This window comes from Choloepus didactylus, chromosome 9, assembly GCF_015220235.1.
Source record: "Choloepus didactylus isolate mChoDid1 chromosome 9, mChoDid1.pri, whole genome shotgun sequence".
NCBI lineage: Eukaryota > Metazoa > Chordata > Mammalia > Pilosa > Megalonychidae > Choloepus > Choloepus didactylus.
In genome coordinates this window covers 28783635-28805147 of record NC_051315.1, presented here as the reverse complement: position 1 = coordinate 28805147, position 21513 = coordinate 28783635, and the positions used below count along the sequence as shown (strand labels likewise).

Below are 21513 nucleotides of genomic sequence, written 5' to 3'. Positions count from 1 at the left end.
AAAGGACATCTCCCAAGCAACTGCAAAGATGGCTGCACCAGGCATGGAAAACCACACCCTTCTGTGGTCATCTGCCCACCTGATCCACCAGTCCCTGGCATTGGCATTGGTGGCCACGGGCATGTAAGGGGTTATCCCCTTACACTAGTTCTTTTGAGCATGCCTGGGTATGGAAGGCTACTTCCCCCCTTGCAATAAGCCAGCTCAGTGGCATTCTGGGCTGGACACTCATCCATATTGAACACAGCTTCTTAGTTTCTCCAAATAGTCACTCACTATAGGTGTAGAAGTCCTTGCTCAGGTGGTAGAACCCTGGAACTCTTCTTCTGAAGCATCCTTTATTTACTGTTTTTGATGGAGGAGAATTCTGCTCTATTTCTCCTAATCCACCATCTTAGAAGCCATCTTTAAATTCAACTACATTGAGTTTATAGAAAATGAGGTAGCATATGATTGGAGTTGGTGGTAAAAGTGAGGGTAATGATTGGTAGAGGATTTGTTAAGGATATTTGAAGGAGAAAGAAGTTTCTCAGTTGGGTTAGGGATATATTAAATGAAGAATAAAAAGATTATTCTAAGAATTAGCAGTAGCAAAGCTCAAGCAATGTAAAGCCATGGGCTGGAGTACAGGTACCTGAGGTTTATGTAGGGAAGTGTAGGTGATGCAGCTGGAGACCTCCCCGACTCCAAACAACCTGTATGCAGAGATCAGAAGTGTGATGAGAGCTGTTTTTTTAAACAATCCACGATATTTAGTTTTTTATTAACATTGACTTTTTTAACATTTTTATTGTGAAATATAACATATACACAAAAAAATGTAAACATTCAAAGCATGATTTAACAAGCAGTTATTGAATAAATTTCAAAGAATATTATGGGTTACAGTTCCACAATTTCAGTTATTTCCTTCTAGCTGTTTTAATACCCTAGCGACCTAGAAAAATTATACAAAGATTCATTTTCTGTAATTCTTTGTTAAATCCTATCTTGTCTGTTGCTACTCCTCTCTCTTGTTTAATCACTGTCTTGATATTCAGAGATATCTGGGAAGTGACCACCCTTTTTCCTATTGAAAAGGGGTGTTGACATTATGGTGAGGAGGGATGCATCTGGATGATGTTGTTGAAAAGGCTTTTGCTTCTGGTTTGGGGACTTACCTGGCATAGGAACACTCTGGAGGGTTTAAGTTTCACTTAGTGAGTGAATTTTTATAGTTTCTCCAATATGGACCTGGGTATTCTTAGGGTTTTCAGGACTACTGTTGATTTGAGTTTGGCATACTGTGGGCATTTGGAATATCTAACTGAAGCTTGCATGGGAGTAACCTCTAGGATGGCCTTTTGACTCTATTTTAAATCTCTTAGTCACTGAAACCTTATTTTGTTACCTTTCTTTTCCCCCTTTTGGTCAAGAAAGCATTCTCAATCCCTTGATGTCCAGGCCATGCTCATTCATGGGAGTCATGTCCCATAATGCCAGGGAAACTCACTCCCCTGGGAGTCATGTCCCATGTAGGGGGGAGGGTAATGAATTTATTTGCAGAGTGGCTTAGAGAGAGAAAGGCCACATCTGAGCAACAAAAGAAGGTCTCTGGAAGTCAGTCTTAGACATAATTATTGGTAGGCTTAACCTCCCCTTTACAGCTATAAGTTTCACTAGAGCAAGCCTCAAGATCAAGGGCCTGACTTATTAAATAGGGGATCCCTAATTTCACATAGCATATATTCTGTCCAAGGTAAATAATCAGTGTCTCACATTATCTTCACTTAGTTGTACAATCATCATCACTCTCAATTTTAAACAGTTATCATAACTCAAAACATCCCAAAGCTTTTATCACCCCTTAATTACTTATCCCTAGTATTAGTGAGGTATTGGTTAGGTTTTCCTATTAAATATAGTGTATAATATGCAATAGGTAGTTTTTACAATATACCACTCTGTTATTAACTCTTTGTACCTGTGTCATACTTTAGAAGTAGATCATGCAAGGATTTATTTATATTTGTAGTGCTAATCTGTGGGATACATGCCTTTAAACAATCCCCTTTGATCATGTTCACCTTCAATGCAGCACTGATACTTATAATCCCATTAATGAACCATCATCACCTCTGTCTATTCCCATACCCTTAAGTTCAACTTTGTTAATAGGTCTGTACATATTAGGTTATTATTCCCCCTTCTAGCTTCTATATCTAAGTCCTCTATATTCTACATTTTAAGACATGGATTTTACATTATTCAGGAGTTTATATTAGTGATAACATGCAATATCTCTCCTTTTATGTCTCACTTATTTCACTCAGCATTATGTCCTCAGGGTTCATCCATGTTGTTATATGTTTCAGGATCTCATTCTTTCTTACTACTGCATAATATTCCATCATATGTATATACCACATTTTATTATCCACTCATCTGTTGAAGACACTTGGATTGTTTCCATGTTTTGGCAATTGTGAATAATCCCACTATGAATGTCAGTGTGAACATGTCTGCTTTCATATCTTCTGAGTATATGCTGAGTAGTGGAATTGCCAGCTCATAAGATTACTCGATATCTAATTTTCTGAGGAATTGCCAAACTGTCTTCCACAGCAGCCATTCCATTATACATTCCCACCAGTAGTGGATAAGGGTTTCAATTTCTGCACATCCTCTCCAGCATTTGTAGTTTCTTATTTGTTTAATAGCAGCCATTCTTCTTGGTGTGAGATGATATCTTATTGTGGCTTTGATTTGCATTTCCCTAATAGCTAGTGATGATGAATATTTTTTCATGTATTTTTTTAGCCATCTGTAGTTTCTCTTTGGAAAAATGTCTTTTCATATCTTTTGCCCATTTTATAATTGGGCTGTTTGTACTATTGTTGTTGAGTTGTAGGATTTCTTTATATATGATGAGAGTTTACTGAAGTTGTAGCATTCTTTAGAGTAGGGAATTCTTATGGATGGTAATTTATCATCCAAGGAGGGTGCCATGGAGGTGACAAAGAGGGTCCTTCCCCTGTACTCAAGCCAAGAAATGGAGAAAGCTGGAAGTTAATATGTAAGGAGACTGAAATAAAGAGACAAGAACAATAAAAGAACAGATTGTTTCCCTTTCTCTCTCCAAATCCTCAGGCCAGGAATAGTCAGGCCAGAAAGAGGGAAGAGACTTTTTAATTGGATATGAGATTTAAATTTAAATTTAAATTTGAATTTGAAATTGAAAATGGGTATTTTCAGGTGATAATAAGCATTAGTTTATGGCCTTGCTTATGTCAGGCAGAAGAAACAGGGAGCTGTAGGTATCTGGAGCAGATAAAGATGAGGAACTATGAACTGGGAGGCTCACAGGATTATGAACATGAATCCTGAAGTCCCTAAATTTGTTAGCAGTGGGAGGAGAAGATGGAAAACCTGTTCAACTGGGTAAAGCAATTAAATGCATTTGGTGGGTAATTGATAAGATGATGATGTTGTGGTGTAGCAAAAAGGAATGTGTTAATTCAGACTGTGAAAGTTTTGAAATAAATGAGTGTAACCTCAGAGAGTTTCTTTCTTACTTAAAACTACTTCTCCACTTTTATTTTGCCCCCAATGGCATCTCCTTTCCTTTGGCATCTCCTGCAGTAACTGTTTTCTCCTTTTCTATCATCTTTAGCTAGTTTCTCTTGATGAAGACTTTCTCTTTTGCTTTCAAATGGGCTCAGATCTCCCATGCTTGAAAAAACATTAGCCAATGTCTTATTTCTCTTCTCGCTTTTGCTTCTCAACTCAGAATAGTGATCTATCTATACCCGCTGTTTCTTCATTGAATCACTATAATCGGTTTTCAGTTTATTATCCAGAAAATTATGACTCTATATTTTGCCAAATCCAAGTCTCACACCACTTGCCTTCTCCTTCTGTTGAGTATCCGCTCTTGGATTTCTTCCCTTGTTGCCCTCCCTGATCCAGAGTTTTCTGGTTCTTTGACTCCTAGTTTTTATTCTCTGAACAGTATGGTTAATTATCATTATCCTCATTTGAGGTTTTGTATGCCATCTATCTCTTGCTAAACTTATTCTATTCTCTTATTTTTTAATTTAGTCAATGTATATACATCCAAAATCTCATCTTCAGCCCTTTATTTATATTTTGACTGCCTTTAGAAATTATTTATTTGAATACCCTACTGTCAACAAAACTTGACATGTCCTCTTACCTGTTTTCTGTTGACTTACTTTAACTATGGAGTCTGTGTATGTGTGTGTGTGTGTGTGTGTGTGTGTGTGTGTGTGTGTGTTGGGGGGTGGGGTGGTTATCATGCTTCTTTTGTCCTGACAAGACTGAAATTTTGGATTTTCCATACTTGTTCATTACCTATTTCTGTCTTTCACAAAATCCTGCCATTTCTTCTTTCTAGATAGTTCTCATGTTTTCCAATTCTCTCTGTTGCAACTAATAGCTTAGCACTGACTCAGCAGAAGGATTTCAATAAATATTTTTGATTTCTCAATTTTTAGCAACCAAACAAGAATTCTATGACGTATGTAGCTGTATTTTAAATATTTACCTATATCTCCATTTCTTCTTAAAAAACAATTTTAAATGTTAGTTTAGTCACACAGATAAATATTTTTCAGGTTTCCCAGTGGAGAATACTCACCCTTATTTTAAATGTTGAGTTTATTTACAGGAAATCTTTATCACTGCTTGGAAATACTAGTGGTATGTGTCTTCTAACACTTTATCCAGATGTTTAGTGACTATGTTCAGTGACAAAAGGGCTTAAAAATGAATAGTCTATGCAAAATTATGCAAACATTGATTTTGCATAGTATTACATAGATATTTAATTGTCAAAATCCATATCATAGGAATAAAGTACAGTATTTTAATATTCTGTTTGACGTTCAAACATGGCAGGTGGTAATTGCCAAGGCAAAAGGTGAACCATAATGGGGTAAATTAGCTGAATCTAAGATTCCAAATGTGCCTTGAGTAGTGGCCATGAGACTTGTTTTTGAACAATGGGTTCTAGAGTTCTTTTAAAATATAGCCAATTGCAAAATAGAAAACATGTATGAATTTTGTTCAGCTTGAAAAATCAGTTCCTCCACCCCTTCCATTGACTTTTGTTGTTGTTAGGACATCACTTCCTTTGTAAAAAATGAAATGATCTTATGATAAAAAGTCATTTTCTAGTTAAAGCAAAGAAACATAAAGATGCCTAGAACATCACAGTATAGTACTGAAAATGTTTATTAATCTCCTAAGGTATATAATCTCTAAGATCTAAAGTATAAATATTCTGTGGTTCATTTTTCCTTTTAGGCAACAGGATTTACCTTGCTTCTCTTAATTTTGCTTTATATTTCTGTAACTGTAAATAACTGGTTGAAAAAGTCTTTCTTTTAGTGGCAAAGATTCAGCTTGACATGGGATATAGGTGTTCCACAATGCAAACTTTCAAATGGTCTCTGATTGATTATGTATATACTTTTAGAATATGCGCAGCAATTTACAGACGGTCTTGTATGATAGTTTAACATCTGTTGAGAAAGCAGAATGTAGCATGGTTTAACACCTTCCTTTAGAGTACATTTTGCATCCTTTACACATATAAAAACAAAATGGAATTAAATTTGATTTGCCATAGGAATAATGGTGGATTTAGGGTGCTAGTGTACAATATGAAAACACTATATCAGTTCAATTAACTCAGGAATACAACAATCATACCCGAGACCACAGCCACCTTTCTCCACTGAGCTCTGAAAGAGGAGTGTAAGTAAAGTATAATGACAAATTAAAACAAAGTTCCCCACTATTTTTCACTGAGATTTTCTCCCCAAATTGCTGCAGACACCCTTCTTTCAAAGCTAGTTAGGCTTTTATTTATCTGTTTTACCATAAATACATTTCCATTCCTTAACCTCTAAACAGGAGTCTTGGGTTGTACCTCACTTAAGCCTCAGAGGGAAGGACTACCAGAGATCAAGATGCCCCAGATATCATTGTAGACTTTTGGCTGCTGGAGAAGAAAAAACAGGGCAGAACAGTCAACCTCTCCCTGCCAGAACGACCCCTGGCCCAGACTATGAAACCCATGTCAAATAGCAAGTAGGGAGACTCACACAATGTATAACTTTTCTCCAATGTCTGAAGTGATCCAGCCAATAAAAATGGGATAAGAGAAGTTTGAAAGATTTTTTTCAGTAAGCGTCTGTAGAAATTGCCTCAGTTTGTTTCATTGTGGAATGTTGAGGGTATGTTGCTTATGACTACTGTGTAAGATAGGTTGGAAATCATGAAAAGAAATTAAGAATTTCTTTATATTTTGAGCATTCTAAATCAGCTCATGAGCTCTATAAGTCTGGGTTTACCAATGGTGTTAAGTATTTGGAAAATTAATAGATTATAGGGAAATATCATGTAATATATATTGAAGAAAAATAAATAAAAGATGGACCGTGCACTCAAGAAAATTGAAGTTAAACATGCAAATCACAAACTAATATCCCTCTTATGTATGTGTGTATTTATTAATTTAATACTCAAATAAAATAAAGAACTAACTCTAGTATATTGTGATAAGTATAATGTGTTGTGGGATTACAGATGTAAAGGCAATTTTTGTTTGTGAAGACATGGGCTGGAGGAGCATGTCCACACATGTACTGCTTCCTCTGCATAGACAATCAGTATTGCAAAACAGTGAATCCAGAATGAATCTAATGCAAAACTTGAGACTAATATAAACCCGTTAGAGGCCTACGGGACAAATGAAATAGGAAGAGCGAACAACCTTGTTCTTTACCTTTATTTTGGCTCAAAAGAAAAGTTCATTTCTGAAGTTGTTTATAGGGAACAAAACTTCATTTTCAGTGTTGAAGCCCCTAATTTTAATGACTTGCAGAGACTTAGAACTAGCACATTGCTTGTACTTTTTTTTTTTTTTTTTTTTTTTAATTCTTTAAGAAAACAAAGGCCACTTTCTTTTCTTGGCCACTTTCTCTGGCTGTTAGTTTTTTTTGTTTTTGTTTTTGTTTTTTAATTCAGTTTTATTAAGATGTACTCAAATACCATGCAGTCAGCAGCACACAATCAGTTGTTCACATCACCATCATATAGTTGTGCATTCATCACCAAAATCAATTTTGGAATATTTTCATTTCTCCAAAAAAAAAAATAAAATAAATAAAAAATAAAAACAAGAATAAAAATACAAGTAAAGAAGGACATCCAAAACATCCTATCCTCCCTCCCCCTATTATTCATTTACTTTTTTTTACATTTTTCTACTCATCTGTCCATACACTGAATAAAGGGAATGTGAGACACAAGGTTTGCACAATCGCACAGTCACACCTTTAAGCTACATAGTTATACAGTCGTCTTCAAAAATCAAGGCTACTGGATTGCAGTTCAACAATTTCAGGTATTTCCTTCTAGCTACTCCAATACGCTAAAAACTAAAAAGGGATATCTATATAACACATATGAATAGCCTCCAGAATGACTTCTCAGCTCCATTTGAAATCTCTAAGCCTCTGAAACTTTATTTTGTTTCATTTCTCTTCCCCCTTTTGGTCAAAAAGACTTTCTCAATCCCGTGATGCCGGGTCCAGGTTCATTCCCGGAAGTCATGTCCCGTGTAAGGGGGAGGGCAGTGAATTTACCTGCAGAGTTGGCTTAGAGGCAGAGTGTTGCTTATACTCTTGTTAGTAGTTTTTTTAGGGTAAATCTTTAGTTATCTGTTTACTTCTGCCAAAAAATGGTGAGTTTCACAAGGTATGTTAAATTCTTTTTCATAACATTTACTCCTATCACAAAATAGGTACTTGATTAAATATTTTTAATGAGTATATGAGGGCAATGAAAGAATAAATTTGAGAAACATTCACCAAACCAGTGAAAAAAAAAAGAGGCAATTTGAAAAGTAGGGTTCCAGGGTATGCTGTTTCTAGATTTTCTTCATTTTAGCAGTTTTGTCTGTAGTTGAGTTCTTTTTATAAAACTGGCGTCTCTAAGCAATATTAACACATTCAGGACTTGAAAAGTGATTTGGAGTGGCATTTATTACTTTATGAAATTAAAAAAGAAAAGACATATATGCAGGAAAAGGAAATATAAAGAAGCCCCCACAGGAATAGAGAAGGTTACATTATTTTATGTCTCTTAGCAGATGAAGGAAGTCAATTTATGTATTTATGAAACATATTCAAACTTTCATACTAATATATTATTTTATTTGTGCTCTGGAGGCGGAAACATTGACATGTTGGCCTCCAAGGTATTTAATTAGTCTGGATTTTAAGGGATTCTAGTGAAACTGCTAAGAAATTGATATTTACAAAGCAGTTTTTGTCAAATGAAATGCTCATGTTTGCATAAAGACTAGCTAACACGGATAATATTCAGGATTTTTGTTTTGTTTTGTTTTGCTTTGCTTTTTGTTTTCTTGCTTTTTGCAGAGATGGTAACTCTCTTTTGAACCCCACTCTGATAAAGGACACACAATGTAGCACTACTGATTCTCTTCTCTTCAAGGAAACTGCCTACATAAGAGTACATCATTTTCACTTTTGTGTCACCATGGACTTTTTTTATCATTTCCAGTTTTCTATAAAATATCCAATAAATTATCTAAACCATGCTCTCTTAGGAAAGGGAAAGGAATAGAAAGAAATGTAGGAATTAATTCCATTACGTGCCTAAGCTTGGTGTTAGTTTCAGATGTCCCTACTTTATTCTCAAGGACTCTTCATAAAATATTTATCCATTATCATCTCCCCAAATTTTTAAGTATCACAAATAAGACGTAGAATAGGCCAGGGCCCAAATTTCGTACTCTTGGATTTAATTCTCTGTTTTCTATATGCTATTATAAACCAAACTGAGCCATGTTGTTTTTTTTTAAAATTCGGTTTTATTGAGATACACTCACATACCATGCAATCGTCAACAGTGTACAATCAGTTGTTCACAGTACCATCATATTTGTGCATTCATAACCACAATTTCTAAACATTTTCATTGCTCAAAAAAAGATAAAACTAAGAATGAAAATTAAAGTATAAAAGAATGCCTAAAACATTCCATCCCCCCATCCCACCCTATTTTTCATTCAGTATTTGTCCCCATTTTTCTACTCTTCTGTTTCTATACTGGATAAAGGGAGTGTGAGCCTCAAGGTTTTCACAATCACAGTCGCATCATGTAAGCTACATAGTTATACACTCGTCTTCAAGAGTCAAGGCTACTGGGTTGGAGTTTTGGCAGTTTCAGGCATTTACTTCTAGCTATTCCAATACATTAAAACCTAAAGAGGGTTATCTGTATAGTGCATAAGAATGTCCGCCAGAGTGAACTCTCGACACAATTTGAAATCTCTCAGACACTGAAACTTTATTTTGTTTCATTTTGCTTCCCCCCTTGGTCAAGAAGATTTTCTCAATCCCACAATGCTGTGTCAAGGCTCATCCCTGGGAGTCATGTCCCACGTTGTCAGGAAGATTTACACCCCTGGAAGACATGTCCCACCTAGGGGGGAGGGCAGGGAGTTCGCCTGCCACATGGGCTTAGAGAGAGAGAGGGCTGCATCTGAACAACAAAAGAGGTTCTCTGGAGGTGACTCTTAGGCACGATTATAAGTAGGCTTAGCCTATCCTTTGCAGTAACAAGCTTCATAATGGTAAACTCCAAGATTGAGGGCTCAGCCTACCAAATTGGTAGTCCTCAAGCTTGCAAGAACATCAGTAATAACACAGGTGGGGAAGTTTAATATTTCCACATTTTCCCCCAGTTCCTCAGGGGGCCCTGCAAATATATTTTTATTCTCTGCCCAAATTACTTTGGGATGTATCAGGATTTCACACTAACCTGTACAAACCTATCAGATCTCACTTCCTATTCAAAGTTTCATGCAATTTTGGTGTTTGAATAAACTGAACATACAAGTTAAATTGTTTAGTGTGCTGCGGAAAATATAGATCCTGCACTAAATAACATCTATGCCCTTGTGAACCATATTTTGATGGGATGAGAATGCTGCTTTAGGAAACAATGGGGGATACATTACCCTGATTGTGTATAATTCATCTCAGAATTATTATTGTTGTTATTAGAGAAATTATAAGTTTTCAGACAAAATTATGCAGATAATGAAGAGTTCCAATATATATCTCCTATTGTTGACAACTTGCATTAGTATGGTACATTTATTTCAACTGGTGAAATAATATTATTATAATTGTACCATTAACTAGAGTCCATGGGTTATATTAGGATTACCTGATTGTGTTGTGTAGTCTTATGGATTTAAAAAATTTTTTAATTCTAATAACATATATACAAATATAAAATTTCCCCTTTTAACCATGTTCAGATACATGATTCAGTGTTGTTAATAATGTTCACAATGTCATGCTTCCATCACCACTAGCCATCACCATACTTTTCCATCATCCCAGATAGAAATTCTGTACAATTTAACGATTAACTCCCCATTCCCTTCCCCCACTACAGACATTGGTAATCTGTATTATAATTTCTCACTCTATGAATTGCTTATTCTAATTGTTTCATACCAGTGAGATCATAGAATTTTTATCTCTTTGTGTCTGGGTTATTTCATTCAACATGATGTCTTCAAGGTTCATCCATGTTATTGCCTTGTATCCGAACTTCATTCCTTTTTATGACTGAATAATATTCCATGGTTTATATATACTATATATTTTGTTGATCCATTCATTGCTTGATGGACACTTGGGTTGCTTCCTTCTTTTGTCAATTGTGAATAATGCCACTATGAACATTTATGTGCAAATATATGTTTGAATTCATGCTTTCAGTTATTTGGGGTATATATATATAGAGAGAAGTGGGATTGTGGGGTCATATGGTAATTATATACTTAACTTTCTGAGGAAGTACCTGTCTTCTACAGCGGCTGAACCATTTTACATTACCACCAACAAAGAATGAATGTTCCCATTTCTGTACATTCTCTCTAACACATGAAATTTTCTGTTTTTTTAACAGTAGCCATTCTAGTTAGTATAAAATAGTATCACATTATGGTTTTGACTTACAATTCCCAAATGGCTCATGATGCTGAGCATCTTTTCATGTGCTTATTGTACCATCTGTATATCTTCTTTGAAGAAGTTTCTGTTCAAGGCTTTTGCCCATGTTTTAATTGAATTGTTTGTCTTTTTGTTGTTTAGTTGTAGGATTTCTTTATATAGTCTGGATATTAAACCCTTATCAGATATGTGGTTTCAAAATATTTTCTCACATTTTGGAGATTGTGTTTTTACTTTCATGAGGAAAATTTTTTGATGCACAAAAGTTTTAAATTTTGATGATGTCTCATTGGTCTTTTTTTTTTTTCTTTTGTTGCTCTTGCTTTGAGGGTAGAGTCTAAGAAACTATCGCTAACACAATAAAGATGCCTTCCTGTGTGTTCTTCCAGGAGTTTCATAATTCTTAGTCCTGTAGATCTTTGATCAATTTTGAGTTGATTTTTGTATATGGTGTGAGCTAGGGGTCCACCTTCCTTCTTTTGTGTATGGACTTAGAATTTTCATAGCACCGTTTGTTGAAAAGACTATTTTTTCCCAATTGGGTGGATTGGGCACTCTTGCCAAAAATCAGATGGCCATAAATGTGAGGGTTGATTTATGAACTTTCAACTTGATTCCATTGGTCTGTATTTCTGTTCTTGCGCCTGTACTATGATTTTATTAGTACTGTGGCTTTTTCAAAAAAGTTTTAAGATTGGGATATATGAGTTCTCCAACTTTGTTCTTTTTTAAGATGGCTTAGGCTTTTCAGGGCCCTTTAATCTTCCATGTTTATTTGATGAATGACTTTACATTTTGGCAGAGAAGGCTATTGAAATTTTGATTGAGATTGCATTGATTCTGTAAATCATTTTGGATATAATTGACATCTTAACAATATTTAGTCTTTCAAGCCATGAGCTCAGATTATCCTTCCATTTATTTAGATCTTCTTTGATTTCTTTTAGCAATGTTTTGTAGCTTTCTGTACAAAGGTCCTTTGCATCCTTGTTTGGATTCATTCCTGGATATTTGATTCTTTTCATTGCTATTGTAAAAGAAATTTTTTTCTTGATTTCTTCTTCAGATTGTTCATTAATGGTGTTTAGAAACACTGCTGATTTTTGCACATTTATTTTTGTATCCCACCACTTGCTGAATTCATTTATTGGTTCTTGTAGCTTTCTTGTGGATTTTTCAGATTTTTCTATATATAAGATTGCATCATCTGCAAATAGGGAAAGTTTTAATTCTTCCTTTCTAATTTGAATTCCTTTTATTTCCTTGTCTTGCTCAGTTGCTGTGGGTAGAACTTCCAGTAGAATATTAAATATCAGTGGTGACAGTGGGCATCCTTATCTTCTTCCTGATCTTCAAAGGCAAGCTGACATTCTTTCATCATTCAGTCTGATGGTAGCAGTGGGGTTTTTTTATATATGCTCTGTCATATTGAGAAAGATTCCTTCTATTCCTTGTTGTCTAAGTGTTTTTATCAAGAAGCATTGTTGAATTTTGTCAAATCCTTTTCTGCATCAATTGAGATTTTTTTTCTTCATTGTGTTAATGTAGTATATTACATTAATTGATTTTCTTACATTGAACCACCATTACATACCTAAGATCCCTCTTGATCATGGTGTGTAATTCTTTTAATGTGCTGTTGAATTTGGCTTGCTCTTATTATGTTAAGGATTTTTGAATCTGTATTCATAGGGATAATGGGCTGTATTATTTTTCCTTGTAGTATCTTTATCTAGCTTCAGTATGAGGGTGAAGTTGGCCTCATAGAATGAGTTAGGGAGTGTTCCCTCCCTCCTCTTAATTTTTTTTGGCAGAGTTTGAGAAGGATTGGTGTTATTTCTTCTTGGAATCTTTGAAAGAATTCACATGTGAAGTCATTTGTTCCCGAGCATTTCTTTGTTGGCAGGTTTTTGATGACTGGTTCAACCTCTTTACTAGTTATTCGTCTCCTGGATGTTCTATTTCTTCTTGAGTCAGTGTAGGTAGTTTATGTGTTTCTAGGCCTTTGTCCATTCCATCTAGATTGTCTAATTTATTGACAAACAGTTGTTCATAGTAACTTCTTATAATCCTTATTATATCTGTGGAATCAGTAATAATGTCCCATTTTTCATTTCTGATTTTAGTCATTTGTGTCCTCTCTCTTTTTTTCCTTCATCAGTTTAGCTGAAGATTTGCCAATTTTATTGATCTTTTCAAAGAATCAACTTTTGATTTTGTTGTTTCTGCCTTGTTTTTCTTTTTTTGTTTTTTAATTCTCTATTTCATTTATTTTGCTCTAATTTTTGTTACTTCCTACTTTCTGCTTGCTTTGGGTTTAATTTACCCTTCTTTTTCTCAATCCTCCAGTTGTAAGGTTAGGTCTCAGAACTACCTTTGATGGATCCCATAATGTTGCATTTTCATTTTAATTCACATGAAGATATTTCCTAACTTCTCTTGTGATTCCTTCTTTGACCGATTGGTTATTTAAGAGTACATTGTTGAATTTCCACATATTTGTGAATTTTCCATTTTTCTCTCTATTATCAATTCCTAGCTTCATTCCATCTAGTCAGAGAAGCTACATTGTATAATTTCAATATGATTTGAATTTAAGGAGTCTTGTTTTGTGACCTAACCTATGGTCTATCCTGGACAATGATCCATGTGCCCTTGAGAAGAATGTGTATTCTGCTGATGTTTGTTTAAGTGTTCTATACATGATTGTTAGGTTGGGTTAATTTAGAGTATCATTAAAGTCTTCTATGTCATTGCTGATCTTCTGCCTAGATGTTCTATCCATTACTGAAAGTCATGTATTGATGACTATTGATACTATTATTGTAGCACTATCAGTTTCTCCGTTCAAATCTATCAATATTTGATTCATATACTTTGGGGCTTTTCCAGTAGGTGCATATATATTTATAATTGTTATTTCTTCTGTTGAATTGACCCCTTTTTCAGTATATAGTGACCATCTTTGTACTTTGTAACTATTTTTGGCTTAAAGTCTATTTTATCAGCTATTAATATAGTTACCCCAGCTCTCTTTTGGTTACTTCTTGCATGGTATATTTTTTTCCCATCCTTTCACTTTCAACCTACTTTTATCTCTGATTTTAAGGTGAGTCTCTTGCAGACATGATAGTTGGGTCATGCATTTTTATCTATTCTACCCATCTCTGTTTTTTGACTGGAGAGTTTAAAACATTTACATTTAAAGTCACTACTGATAATACAGGACTTTCTTCTGCCATTTTGCTAATTAGCTTTTTTATGTCTTATACCTTTTTTGCCCCTCAATTCTTCTGTCAATGCCTACTTTTCTATTTATTTGGTTTTTTGTATTTTACCGTATTGAGTCCCTTCTCATTTCTAGCTGATTATATTTTTTGTATATTTCCTTGTGGTTACCATGGCATTAAAATTTAACTATATGTATATAGTTAAATCAAATATATTTAGTCATATTTGATTTGAACCAATTTAACTTCAATAACATACCCATACAGTGTTCCTATACCCCTCCACACTTGCATCTTTTTTTTGTAGATGTTTACAAATGTCAAATTATATCTTTGTAGATTCTATGTCCCAAACCAGATTTATTGTTACTTTTTATGCATTTGCATATAGGAAGCAACAAGTGGAGTTATGTACCTCAAAACACAATACAATAACACTGACATTTATAGTTGCCCAAGTGGTTACCTTACCAAAGGTTGTTATTTCTTTATGCCACCATGAGCCACTGTCTATTGTGTCCTTTCCTTTCAGTATGAACTCCCTTTAGCATTGCTGGTAGTGCATATCTAATGGTGATGAACTCCCTCAGTTTTGTTTATCTGAGAATGTCTTAATCTCTACCTCATTTTTGAAAGAAAATCTCTCTGGATATAAAGTATTTAGTTGGTATTTGTTCACTTTCAGTATTTTAAATGTTTCATGCCACTTCCTTTTGACCTCCATAGTTTCTGATGAGAAATCAGAATTTATTATTATTGGGATTGCCTTGTACATTATTCATTGCCTTTCTTTTGCAGCTTTCAGACTTCTCTTCTTCCCCTTGGCATTAAACAGTTTTATTACTATGTGTCTGTGCATGGTTCTTTTTGAGTTAATGGAATTTGGGGTTCATTGGGCATCTTCTAAGTACATGTTCGTGTCTTTCATTAAATTTGGTACGTGTTCTACCATTATTTCTTTGAAATTCCTTCTGCCTCTTTCTCTCCTTATTCTGGGACTCTGGTAATGCATAATTTGTACATATGATAGTCTCCCACAGAACATTTAGCCTCTGTTCACTATTTTTTCATTATTTGTCTGTCTACTCCTCAGCCTAAATCAATTCAATTTTCTTATCTTTGAGTTCACTGATTCTTTCTTCTGCCAGCTCCAATTTGCTATTGAAACCCTCTAGGGAATTTTGCATTTCAGTTATTGCTTTCTTCAACTCCAATATTTCTGTTTGGTTCCTATTGAGACTCTCAAAGAGATTCCCATATTGTTCATTCATTATTTTCCTCATATCTTTAGTCCCTTCTTGGTTGTTTTCTTTTATCTCCTTGTTTATATTGAAGAGCATTTTTTTTAAGAGCATGTATCTACTATTTCCAAAATCCAGTCCACTTCATTGATACTTTCTGGATTTTTATCTTTTTTTCCTTTACATGGGTCATCATTCCCTGTTTTTCTGTTAATCTTGTAGTCTTTTTTTTTACACTGTACATTTAAAAATTTTAAAGGTTATCTCTTTAATTTAGTCCCTGAGCTGTCTGTTTCTTAAGATTGTATCCAGCTAGTGATCTGACAGATATTTTGGTACATTTCAGGAGCTAACAAAAATAAACAAACTAATGTTAAAAGCATCTTTCACACTCTTTGCATAGTGACTCTGTTTTGACTGGTGGTCTCCTCAGGATCTTAGTGCTCCTATCAAGAATTTTAGCTCATGGTGAAAATGAGGTTGGGATCCTCTACGTCTTATCTGTACCTGCATGGAGACATATAGCTTGCTTCTTTCCCTGGGTTTGTGCTTGGTAGTGGCCTTAGGAATTCCCCCATTTACAGTTTGCAGGAATTTGTATGCTCCCTCACTCCCTTTGCAATAGAGTTTCACCTGCCTGATTACTTTATTATGTGACTTAATGCAGGTAGTGCTTTGCCCCAGGTCACTTTGACTTAATTGTTTCTTACACTGCTTTAGCTGTCTGCAAGCAGTTTTTCTATTTTCAGAACAAATTCTTTGAGGGCAAACCAGAGAGAACTTTCCTGGTCAGTCTTTCAAACATACAACTAATAGAGTGCCACTTATATACAGACATCCTAGTATGCAAATAGGGATTATTCTGCTCCCTCTGGAACAGGACTAGAGGCCCACAATGGGATCATCAGCAGGATCCACCCCACATTGAAGAGGGGTAGGAGAGGGGCCAATAAAGGCACCAGGAGCTTTACCTGTGGCTTTTGAAGCTCTGTTTTCTGGATATGGCACCATACTGCATCCTATAATTATTTTCAGTAGTTTTGAGGAATGATACTGTCTTTCAGATTCCTCTACCACTTTTGCCTGAGGGGGATTGGAACAATGGCTAGCCTCAAAGCTGCCCCCCTGCCCAGTGATCCTAAATAGCCAATCAAAAGTAGTTATCAGCAATTAGACCACACATACCCAGAGTTTGGAGGACTAGTTTTTTTTTTCACACCAGGGAACCAGCAAACTGTACCAGAAGCCTGGACTGCAGTCCTCACTGCTGTCTGCCATGATGTTGGGGGAGGGGGAATGGTAGTTACTGCAGGAGAGTGGACTTCACATGTATTTACCACATTTTACCAGCCTTTTCCTTCATCCCTTCCTTAGTTGCTGCCCAGTGTTCCACTAGAATAGTTGATTCAGACAGTTCCTGCCAGTTGAATAGTTTTTTTGGTGGAGGGGCATATTCCTGGAGCTTCCTACTCTGCAATCTTCCCTCTGGTCTGAGAATTCTTAAATACTTCATAAAAGTAATTTTGTTTTGTGTTCATTGAGTTGTGGTAATTACAACCCAGATTTGTGCTCTAAGGAAACAATTTAGCAGTCAAAGAAGAGAATGTTAAATTCAAAGAAAGTGATTGATTCAAATTAGTTGCTTTTCACTATCATTCATACATCTAGAATGTAAAAATCACATTTAATACTGTGATTAATACAACTAAATGACATTTGATTTTTCTTATAACATGTTAGAATTAATTATCCTTTTCCTTCTTCTCCCTAACACACCCCCACCACCAAAATCAGAGCTTTGTTTCCATGGTAGCTTTATTTCACAAAAAAACTTTTTTAAATTTTTTTCAAGGACATTTATACTAATTTGAATGTGTTTTTTTTCAGCTTGACTCCAGCCAGTTGTTACAGAAAAAAAAATGTTTTCCTTAAAAGTGTACCTATGTATAAGCTAATTTTGACATCAGAACAATTATCCTGTGATAAATGCTATTAACATGCAGGGATCAGTAAGCATACACAAAGTCTTTGGAAACCTCAGTGCTGCCTTATGATGTCTTTTAACTGTTACTCATATGTCAAATATTTATTGGAAATTAACTTGTGACATTTTATTCACTATACTTTCGCCTTCCAAGAATTTATGTCTAATAATGACAGTAGAAGTATTTGTACTATGAGGATTTCTGATAGTATTTCTGTAATCCTTCAAACCACTTTTAAATGTCCTTTTTTTATTTTTGTGTCCTTAAATTCTGTAACTGTGAGCTCTTGTGCATAAGAGGTATTACAGTTTATGACAAATTTTTACACAGAGAAAATTCAATTATTAAACACAGAATTTGATTTTGACAGTTTTGAAATTTTCTTTATCTGGGATAGCCTTAAGAAATGTTTTCAAGGATGGATTTACCGAGCCACAACTAAAAAGTCAATTTTCTTGGCTATATCATATAATTCAAAAAAATTCAAAATTGCAAATTTTGAATCAAATGGAGAATGAATCAATAGTAATGTTGTCACTGAACCTTAAATTTCAAGGTTTCCAAAAAACAACAGCAACAGGATTTGCATTTCTTCCTATTGCTAAATACCACTTTTATGTACCAAGAACCTATGTTCCGTAAAAATAACTCAATTACGTCTATGTAAATTACTATCTTAAGGTATTCATAAGTTCCTTCCTGAAGTTTTATAAGCTTGTGGAGTGTTCTTACTCTACATTTGGTTTGTAATCCCCAATAATGCAAAACCCAATTCTTTACATTCAAGTTCAGGTTAAGGAGCAAAAAAAATTATCCTTTGCCTGCCATTCATAAAATGTTGCTTAATTTTGGTTGGTTTGGAATCTTTTAGTTTTATTAAGTTGTTAAATTATTTAGCCTTAAAAATGATTCCTGCACAGTCAGATTTGGGTTTATATATAATGATCACTACTGTTTGCCACAGAAAATTTTGATTAAAATATGGTTTCGAAATAGTTTATTTTGAATAATTTTTATCTGCCCTTCATCTGAACCTCTTGCATGGAAGTATTGAAAATTTAAAATAAATAGGGTGTACTTGGGAAGAGGGAGAGATTTGTTTCCTAACACTAAGTTCTTTTCTCATGTTTTCTTTTGCATTTTTATATAGAGAGATCACTTGTTCCCTAATATCTAAGGAAAAATAACATTTTATACATCATTATATTATTTTGTTATATTTCTATTTGTTGAGACAATATATCATAGAGAAAATGGTATAGGCCTGGGTTAGGGAAACCTAAGTCATGTTCCTGGCTCAGCCCCTTATCCGGCCATGTGGCTTTGGATCATTAGCAGTTTCTATAGCTGTGAGGATTAGGGCCAAATGTGTAAAAATGACTTATTTGGCCTCTTCACTTAATATCTTTTATTACTCATTAGAACATTTGGAAGCATATTACTATTAAAAGGTATGTTATGTACATTTCTCTTCATATTTGCACTTTGGAGTATTTTAAATGTAGGTGACAAAAATTAGATTGATTAAACAAGCACATGTCTATTCCGGCTTCCAAGTACCTTCTTCACAGTGTAACATCCCTCTGCCATCTTAATATAATGACTAACTAGTCATTTTAAGAACATTATTAATGCTACCATTTATCCTTAAAACATTAAATGGAACAATAAATTTTATATCCTAGTTAAATTTTATTTTTAATATTTTTAATCCAGTGAGAGTATCCCTTAGAGATTTTAAAATGCTAACTTTAATACATGTATAGATTTTATGATGCCTGGTCACCTAGATCCTTACCAATATTTGTTAGATTTCCTATTACAAGGTTTACTCTGATTTGTAGAGCTTGTAAATATGAATGAAATTGTCTTCAGGATTAATATACTTGGGATTCTAGCCACACCTCTTTTTGTTTGGTTGTAAAACTACAACACATTTTTTTGTATGTGTGTAATATTCAGGAAAAAATATCAACTATTAAAATAAATCAAAACAATATTCAAAAAGGGAGTACATTTTTTTATTTTTTTTCTTGTTTAGAGAAGTTCTGGGTTTCCAGGACAATCATGCATAAAATAGGGAATTCCCATATACCACCTTATTATTAACACCTTGCATTGGTATGGAACATTTGTTATAGTTGACGAAAGCACATTTTTATAATTGTACTATTAACTATATAGTACATGGTTTAACTTAGGATTCACTATTTATGTAGCATAGTTCCATGGATTTTTTTTTTTTTTAATTTTCATTCTGTTACCAGATATACAATCCCAAATTTCCCCTTTTAATCACATTCAGGTACATTTTTCAGTACTGTTAATTACATTCACAACATTGTGCTGGGAATACATATATTTTTATGTAATTTATGTTGTCTTTTATCTTTTTCTTAGTTAGATAATAATTCCATTGAGTAGGTATAAAATATGAATATAGGTCTTCTCTGATTTTTCTGTGTGCAGTCTGAGCTTTCTCTTGTTAATGATCACTCATATGTGTATTCAGATTGCACAGAAATATGTACTTATTTTTACCTGAATGAATCAATGGTTGTTACATTTTCCTAAACTTGCTGAATTAATGAGTGAAATAATATTCGAATAATACTCCTTCTGCTTTTTTACGTTTCATTTTTGACGTGTTTTATTTTAGCATACTCTGGATTTTCTTGCTGGATAACATTTCTTTTCAATTCATTCCATTTTATATTTTGTATTAAGAGATTATTAAAATAAGCATGTCATTTGAAACTATTTTCAGATGGCTTTACAGATAATTTGTGAAATTTTAATTAGAATAGTTAACATTTAGTAGTCGAAATGAACAGAATTGAAAGTTGTGATTCCTTCATGTATAGATTCATTAATAAATATTTAATTACCACTAATTTTTATTGTTAAAATTTCCTACTGACCTCATGCTGTAGATGTAATGGTGAATAAATAAAGGAAAAGATCATTGTCCTTAATGACCTTGCAGTCTAGAGTGTGCAAAACTATTAATAATAACTATGTAAATATATATAGTGGAAATTTGTCGCTTCAATCCATGCTATGAAGCAGAGTATATAATGCAAAAATTGGTGAGATGGGGGTGGGGACAAAGAAGACTTCTTTAAGGAATGATGTGTGATAGTTTGGAGTAAATTAGACAAACAGGTTGTAGAAGAGCTCTCCAGATAGGGAACAACTTATACATAAGGTATTTGAGCAGGATTTTCAACCCATCCTCATGACTCCATGGTTGACTATTTTTTACAGTAGAAAAATATTGGATTTCAGTCATAAACACATATGTCTATGATCTCTAAGATGTATTATTTTTGTTCTATTATGAATGTCAATGGTATTATTATTAATAACATTAAGTCTTTGCGTGTTTATCTGCATGTTACTATAAATCAGCAATTTAATTTCAGCTACATGTTTTGGACTGAATGGGGACAGATGCCCTGCATTGGAAAGGCTCGCTTAGATGGATCAGAGAAGGTGGTCCTAGTAAGCATGGGAATAGCATGGCCAAATGGCATCTCCATTGACTATGAGGTCTGTTGAATTTCTTTTCCTAAATTTTTAAAATGCATGACTTGCCAACCTACATGGTTTCACTTTTAGTGTTCCCTTATTTTATTAGTAAAAACTTGATCAAAATCAGCTTGTAATACTACTTTTCGATCGATCTTTAGGAAAATAAATTGTACTGGTGTGATGCTCGTACAGACAAGATAGAAAGAATTGACCTTGAGACTGGAGGGGATCGTGAAATGGTGCTGTCAGGGAGTAATGTGGATATGTTTTCAGTTGCAGTCTTTGGGGCTTACATCTACTGGTCTGACAGGTAATTTATTTTTTTCATAACTATTTGAGTCTCAAAATGATATTTCAGTGCCAGTTGCCTTATCCTTGTAGGATTAGCCATTCTTGAGCAAGATCACGTGAAGGATCTCACAAAGCCATGTGATTTCCACAGGAGAGGCAGACACTT

At 34.3% G+C, this 21513-nt stretch overlaps 1 protein-coding gene across 5 annotated transcripts in view; it reads left to right on the top strand.

Moving 5' to 3' along the window:
- The window catches only part of LRP1B (LDL receptor related protein 1B), a 1893223-nt gene that overhangs the window by 1408435 nt on the left and 463275 nt on the right, over positions 1-21513 (top strand). For all 5 annotated transcript variants that reach the window (XM_037849262.1, XM_037849261.1, XM_037849260.1 and 2 more), the window contains 2 exons: positions 20948-21074; positions 21215-21366. In XM_037849262.1, coding sequence (XP_037705190.1) covers positions 20948-21074; positions 21215-21366 — 279 coding nt within the window. The remainder of the gene's footprint in view (positions 1-20947; positions 21075-21214; positions 21367-21513) is intronic.